General features: G+C 41.1%; 1 protein-coding gene across 1 annotated transcript; it reads left to right on the top strand.

Moving 5' to 3' along the window:
• Window positions 1-142: 142 nt before the first annotated feature.
• Window positions 143-6,299, top strand: DDX20 (DEAD (Asp-Glu-Ala-Asp) box polypeptide 20). The gene is made up of 11 exons (XM_010578898.1): window positions 143-341; window positions 426-520; window positions 750-918; window positions 1,221-1,335; window positions 1,413-1,555; window positions 1,932-2,070; window positions 2,454-2,512; window positions 3,213-3,295; window positions 4,015-4,120; window positions 4,197-4,298; window positions 4,981-6,299. The coding sequence occupies exons 1-11, from the start codon at window positions 143-145 to the stop codon at window positions 6,081-6,083; spliced, it is 2,313 nt and encodes a 770-aa protein (XP_010577200.1). The 3' UTR covers window positions 6,084-6,299.
• Window positions 6,300-7,745: the final 1,446 nt, after the last annotated feature.

Genomic DNA, 7,745 nt, shown 5'->3' with positions numbered 1-7,745 from the left:
GGCGCCCCCTGGCGGCGCGGGGCGCTGAGGGAGAACGGGGGGGGGGGTGTTCGCCCAGTGCGCATGCGCGGTGCGGGCTCAAAGCGCGTCTCGCGAGCGCGCCGCCCTCCGCCGCTTTCTTCCCGCCCGCCCCCCCCGTAAGATGGCGGCGCCCGCGGACCCGCCGGCGGCGGCGGCTGAGGGACGGTTCCGTACGCGCGACGTGTTGGTGCCCGGCGGCCCGTCCGACTTCGGGTCGCTGCTGCTGTCGGCGCCGGTGCTGGCGGGGCTGGAGGCGGCTGGGTTCCACAGGCCGTCGCCGGTCCAGCTGAAGGCCATCCCGCTGGGGCGCTGCGGCCTGGGTGAGCGGGCGGGCCGGGCGCGGGGCGGCGGGTAGAGGGGGGCACCCTGGGGCCTCCGGTGACCTCTGTGGCGGCTCTTTCCAGATCTCATCGTGCAGGCCAAGTCCGGCACTGGCAAAACCTGCGTGTTCTCCACCATCGCCCTGGACGCGGTGCTGCTGGAGAGCCCCGCCACGCAGGTGAGCCCCGGCCCCGGGCCGCTGCTGCGCGCTGGCCCGGCCCGCCTTTGCCGGTACGCGGTGGGTGGCGGGGGGGGGGCTTTGCTTTGCGAGAGAGAATCGCTCTTTTTCTTGGGAAAACGGCACTGGCGCCTTGAGACGCAGTATTTGAAATCATCACGACTCGACGTTGGGCTTTCATCTTCGGAGCCCTTCTGCAGCTTTCATATTTAATCCTCGGCCCTTACAGATTCTGATCTTGGCTCCTACGCGAGAGATCGCTGTGCAGATTCATGCTGTAATCACAACTATCGGAATAAAAATGGAAGGCTTGGAATGCCATGTCTTCATTGGAGGGACTCCTTTGAACCAGGACAAAATCAGACTAAAGAAGTGCCACATAGCGGTTGGCTCCCCAGGTATGGATGAGCTTCACTGTGCTCCAGATACCGCATGATAATTCACAATTACTGGTGCTTTTGGAATCTGGGTTGGTGGCTTTTCTTTTCTTTTTTTTTTTTTTTTTAGTGATAGGTGATAGTCTCAAAGGTTAGTGCCAAAGACATTTAGACCAGAAAGATATTTTTAGCCAGAGATTATTCCCAATATGCCCTTTTTTGAAGGCTTATAAAATTAATTTTTTTAAAAATTGCAAAACTCATCATTAGAACCTTTCAATTAATATTTTTGAAGTTCCTTTTGCTTTTTTTTTCATATGTAGGTCGAATAAAACAGCTCATAGAGTTGGACTACTTGAATACAGCCAGTATCCGGCTTTTCATTCTTGATGAGGCAGACAAGCTTCTAGAAGAAGGCAGCTTTCAGGAACAAATCAAGTAAGAAAAACACCTCATACATTCATCACTGGATTAGATACGTATTTGTTAGTAATTTCCATTTCTTTATCTCACAGTTGGATTTACTCTTCACTACCAGCCAATAAACAGATGCTTGCTGTTTCAGCTACTTATCCTGAATCATTAGCTAATGCTTTGACCAGGTACATGAGAGAGCCAACATTTGTGAGGTTGAACCCTACTGATCCGAGTCTCATTGGTAAGTAGAAGTTTGTTTATGGCGATGTTATCGACAGATGAAAAGGGTATACTAAAACCAAAACATGCACCTTTAAAATTTGTGATGCTTCCTAATTCCCCTCCACAGGTGAGTTGATTAGCTTACGAAGTATTTGATTCTGGTATTGATGTATTTAAAATGTCAGTGATGAGTGTAACTGTTTCTCCTATCGGTGCCAAAAATATTTCAGCTTTTTAAGAAAAGCCTGTCCTGTAGGTTCTTATTTGGCATGTGCATGCTTGTTTACATTTAGTCTTTGTTTTAGCTGCAGTGGCACATATTGACAGCAACATAGCACTGTTCATGTTTTTATGGCAACCCTTAATCTGATAGTATTTTTTGGTTTCATGCTCAGGGCTGAAGCAGTATTATAAAATTGTGAATTCCCATCCGCTTCTGCATAAAACATTTGAGGAGAAAACCCAGCACCTGCAGGAGTTGTTCAGCAAAATTCCATTTAATCAAGCCTTAGTCTTCTCAAATTTGCATAGCAGGTAATAAATTTGAAGAAATACCTGTAAAAAGATTGTTTGAAAGCAGTGGCTGTAATGTCAATTCATGGATAAACTTGCGTAGACCTTCTATAAAGGTCTTAAAGCAGCATGCAAGTTTCAGATCAGAAATACAGCCAGAGGAATGCAGTATGAAATACTGAAAATAAAGGAATGGTTTAGCATGAAGGTACCTCATACATTGTTTAGAGTACAGTCAGGGCTGATAGATTTCGATCTGTGAGGTGACTGTTTTAGACATAAAGATGAAAGTGACAATTTGGAATGTAGTCCTTGGCTGTAAAGAGTAGCCTGTTGTTAAGAAATGAACAGGGTTGTTAGGTCTGTGGTTATATTTACAATTTTCATTGTGTATATTTTGTCAGGGCTCAACATCTAGCTGAAATACTAACATCCAGAGGCTTTCCTGCTGAATGCATTTCGGGTAAGTCCATTCAAAACTTTCTGATTCTGTTGAATTTGTGCGTAAATGTGACCTAAAGTAGGAAAATTGATCTTAAATCTCGGTTTGTGTGGCCTCTGATGGAATAACTAAGAATAGCTTTTGGATCTTCCTATGTCTTTAAGAGTTACATATTAATTAATTTTTATATTGATTAACTTTCCTGTTTTCAGATTCGTTTGAGAGTTGTTTTTACGAAAATCCAGATGAGTGCATTGGTTTATCTCTAAAGAGAAATCTAACTGACATTTGCAGGTTGAAGCAGTGTTTGTTTGGAATGCAGATGGTGAATTTAAATCTTGTTTATTTCTAGCTGCTCTGTAAAAAGCTGATAGCTTGTACCTAATATTTATTAGAAATCTTCCTTTGAATTTTTACTTCAACAGTGTTTTCCATGGTTTATGTGTTTAAATTTTGTCTAAAGTCAGCGTTGTTCACGAGGTTAAGTATCTACATAATTGGCTTCTCTTTAAAAACAACAAAAGAATTATTTTTGTAATTAATTTCCTTATTTTCATGTTTGTTTTGTTTGTTCCTTGTTTACTCATTTGGAACTGATGTTTGAGGAAGTTTCTCTTGGCTCATCTCTGATCTCATCTACAGTTTTACAAAGCAGTGTTTTCCAGAATTTGAGGGGATAAAACTGAAGAATGTAATCTGTTTCTGATTTTTGTCTTTCTAGGCAGCATGAATCAAAATCAACGACTTGATGCTATGGCTAAATTAAAGCAATTTCACTGTAGAGTTCTGATTTCCACAGACTTGGTGAGTTAGTATTTTATAGCATACATGAGTATTGCACATAAAGTTACTTTGGAGAATTAGATTTGACTTGGAATTGAATAGAGCATAAGTGTACTGATAAAGCATGTGATTTGAATGCTGCGTGTGACTTATTTTCACTGTGAAACTTAGAATTGTGTCGTATTCCTCATTTAGTTCAAAAATAGTTTTTAATTTATCTGTTGCTTTGCAGAAGGTTATAGTATTTCAGAGGAGTAGAGTTGTTTCCTTTGGATAGGAGCTATGGGAAGGAATAGTTTGTTTCTCTAGTACAGTATGCTCACAATAGTAACATTGCAAACAACTAAATAGAGCAGTGGTTATGTTTGAGGCACTCTCAGCTTTTTCATGGTGATGTATTTTTCTTTTCAGTTGATCATTTGAGGTCCTGACATGAAAAGATTACTGCATGCTGTTGGGTTGGATTTTTTTTGATTCTGGAGGAAAAAAACATGCCTGCATGTATTTGATACATAGAAGGCATAAGAAAAATGATCCCTAGTTTCCATGGTCCCAATGCAATATGCCTATTCTACATGTAATACTGTAAAGTGGCTGGAAAATTGTAGGTGCTTTACGGTGTATTGCAACAACTTAAAGTTACTATGTGAGCAATTACTCCCAAATGTGTTGTATTTATTTAAAGATCTGTTTAGCATGTTCAGTTATCTATTTCCTCCTTTCCTTCTCATTTTCTCAAGACATCTCGTGGAATTGATGCCGAAAAAGTGAATCTGGTTATCAACCTGGATGTACCTGTTGACTGGGAAACGTACATGCATCGTATTGGCAGAGCTGGGCGCTTTGGTAAAAACAGTCATGCAGATTTCTTGAGTTGCACTAGCTTTGGTTAGGTAATTACACTTTCTGTTGTGTATCACAGGAACTTTAGGTTTATCTGTGACATACTGCTGCCGTGGAGAGGAGGAAAACATGATGATGAAGATTGCTCAGAAGTGTAATCTTCAGCTTTTTCCTCTACCAGGTATGCTCTGTCCTATGAATGCAACTGTTTTTTCATTGGTTGTTTTCTATTAGTCAAAGCTTCAAACAAGTCCACAGGGAACTGACATGTATCTTCTCTGCTGAAGTTGCCTTAATTTTGGTACAGGTTTTTCATACTCTGTGCTAATGACTACTTGTAACTGCTGCAGTTGTGTGAAGCAATAGAAAATGAACTTAATGCATGCCTGTGGATGGGGAGAGGAACTCTGCATCCAGCTGTTGCTTAAGCAACTACATAACTACTTGGATTTCCAGAAATCTAGTATTAAGCCTTTCTCAGGCTGTAAGGTACAGTAGGAGAAGGAAGGAATAATTGAAACAGAAGATTTGCTACCCTTGCTTTGCCAGAAATTGTTCTGCTAGAACCGTAGCATTTGCCGCCTTGCTTAAGTTCTAATTTTATCTGCTTAAGTAGGATATGAAAAATACATGACAAGTAATGCAGTGCTCTTTGTCTTGATCAACTTTCTGATGCCTTCTGTGAAGAAAATGTTCTGGCTATTTGAGCTCTTTCAAGAATGGAAGGGGTCAGTTTGTAGCCCTAACTTAATATGTCTTAACATCTTATCTGCGATTTTGCAAATCTTTACTTCAGTACTCATGTGAGTTCTAGAGGGAAGGATGCACTTAATTGAGTGCCTGCTTGTTTCCCTTTTGTGCAGAGCCTATACCTCCTGGAATGATGGATCAGTTTGAAGATGGGGAGGTAGAAGTCAAACCTGTTGTACATACAGGTGCTTCAGTGAATTCTAACACTGTGTGTCTTAGACCAAAGGAACCAGTACTGCAGCCTGTCCAAAATAGTTTTTCAGAGGTATCTCAGCCTCTTTCTAATCTTCCAGGTGATAATTCTTCTGTAGAAAGGCCAAAAAAGGCTCTGAAGCAAAAGCAGATAAAAAAGAGCACAAATTCTGCAAACACAGAAAAAGGTGGTAGAAACCCCCAAACTTCCAGTTGCCGCACAGAACAGAGGAATCAAGTCAAAACTGTCTCCAGAACGGATGGACAGCATAACACTCAGGCTCCAGATGAGGAGGCCTTAAAAAAAAATCTTCCCAGAATTCCATGCTTGTCTTCTTTCAAAAACCAACCAAACAATCCTTGGAGCTTCTCAGAATTTGTTGAAGACTATGAGTATTTCATTAAAGAAGGGTTGGAGAGAGAAGTTGAAATTTTACGAAGCTTCTCAGGCCCAGGAGAACAATGTGAGCTCCCCAGAAATGGTGGTGTAGAGTGGAAAGAGGTGGAACATAACACAGAGACAGTAGCAAATGGCATTGTGTGTGGTGACAGTGATGGTTCGTACAGTTCCAGGGCTTCCTCCAATAGTAGGGAAAATAACTCGTGCTTTGAAGCATTTTCAGAGGCGCAGGAGAAGAATGCTGTTCCCACAATGAGTCAGGGTCATGCAGGCTTCTGTCCTACACCAGAGAAGCCTCAGGAACTATCACAAGTCCCAAAGCAAAATCAAGTGAAAAAGAAAGTTGTGAAACAAAATGCTAAACAAAAGAAAAGCCACTACCATCAATTCCCTAGTCCTTCCACGAAAAAAACTGAGGATGACTGCTCCTGCAGCTCTTGGGATGATGGTGTTCCATATGAGGCTTCAAGTTACAGAAACTACTGGAAATCTTATTACCAAGCATGGCAAAACTACTATGCTGCTGTGCCTCACTATGGGAAAAGTTACAGACAATTTAATTGGATGAATGCCTATCATGTCAACTCAGTCTATCTTCAGGAACTGCTGAAAAGTGGTGATTGATGTAATGACACTGCTGTTAGGGATGGGCTGGTTGGCGCATTGAATGGACATTATCTGTGAAAACATAACTGCTGGTCTACAAGTACATTGACTAACATAAACAGATGTTTATGTTTGAAGAAAAACATTGTCTTTTTTATAAGTGAGCTGTGTCTAGGTAAATGTTTTACATGCATTCCAGTGATGGTGTTACAACAATTTGTTAATAAAAGGAAATGAAAGACAGCTGGATGTTCACTTGCAATCTTTACAATCCAAAGTAAACAAAGGAGGATAAAAGGCAGCTTCTTACACATCAGAAATCTCAGTAAGGAGGAAACACAAACCAACCCCAGTTTTATTTGCTTGACTTACGTCTTCCACATGACTTTTGGGTGAAGATGAATTCACCATAAGACTACATAGTCTGTTTATAGTTAGAGATCATTCCATTTTCTGTAATTCTCTTATTAAACACCAGGCACTGATTATATACCAGTTAAGTGGCAGACTGAAACCTGCATCTCTATGCCTGTATTGCTATTTTAAATCCAGTTAATTAACATTGTATAAATAACACTTCTATAGCTAGGTGCATGGCGAGCTGTTCAGTAGAGGATGGTTTAATTATGTAGAAAATGTGCAGCAATCATAATTGGTCTGTCCCTCTGGGTGCAGCAATATCAGACTTGCCACACTTACAGGAAAGCTTTAATTAGAAATGAAATTACCTATTAGTACTAAAATTAATTGGTATTTCCTGTTTGGGTTGCACTGCTTTATATGTAGCTGTCCTGAAGCAGGGAAAGATGAGAGTACTGTCTGGCTTGGGGTATTGACCCTAGGTTGACTCCATGCTAATTTTGAAATTTCATCCTCTAGCTTTAGTATGTTTGGAATCATAGGGACAGTTTTCTTCAGCTAGTTTCTTTGATTTCTCAAAATTCACCAGAGCAGATAGTCTGTTGTTTTTTTCTTTTTTTTTTTTTTTTTCTGGGGCAGAGTAAGGCTGGAATTTCTTCAGTAAAAGCACTGCTTCTTACCTACTATGAACTGTACTTCCAAGGGGAGCTGTTTCTTTAATTTGGTGAAATGGATGCCTTCAAGGTTACTTGATTGCTCACCTTCAGCAATTTTCATTTTGAGAAATTCAGTATGTTTTCACTCAAATTGCGTGAATCACTTGCTGCCTGAGCGTTACTAACGTTCTTGCAAAATTCCATGTGCAAATCCTGTGGTGTCCCTAGCAGCACTTCTGACCTTTTTGTGCAGTGGTGGGTCTAAACTTTATACCACGCAATTCAGACTCTCTTCACTGTGCAGGAGAATTGTAAGATTGATTTAGGTCTTTAAGTGGCATAGAAATACAGCACAAGATTGGCAAGGATGTTGTGCCTTGGGTTGATTTGTGAATTTTCTGCAGCTGGGGCAATGGTGGCCCCTAGTGGGTGTCAGCCTCCCCTGCATGAGAGAGAAGTGGTCTGTAAGCTGTTCTCTTCAGCCCTAACTCGGTGGGTGTTAAGAGGTTGCTTAAGTAATTTTAATTTCTGCTTAAAGAATTTTGAAAATTTTAAATAATGCCTCCAACTGACACTTTCTGATATGGTTAAGATGAGATCAGCTCTACTTGCTTTGTGGTTGAAACAAGCTGACCCTATCTGCAATATAGAATGCGAGTCTTTG

The sequence above is a fragment of the Haliaeetus leucocephalus genome, unplaced genomic scaffold, assembly GCF_000737465.1.
Source record: "Haliaeetus leucocephalus isolate CR32 unplaced genomic scaffold, Haliaeetus_leucocephalus-4.0 Scaffold68, whole genome shotgun sequence".
NCBI classification, from domain to species: Eukaryota; Metazoa; Chordata; class Aves; order Accipitriformes; family Accipitridae; genus Haliaeetus; species Haliaeetus leucocephalus.
The sequence above is the reverse complement of the archived record's forward strand: the minus strand, read 5'-3'. Positions and strand labels throughout refer to the sequence as shown.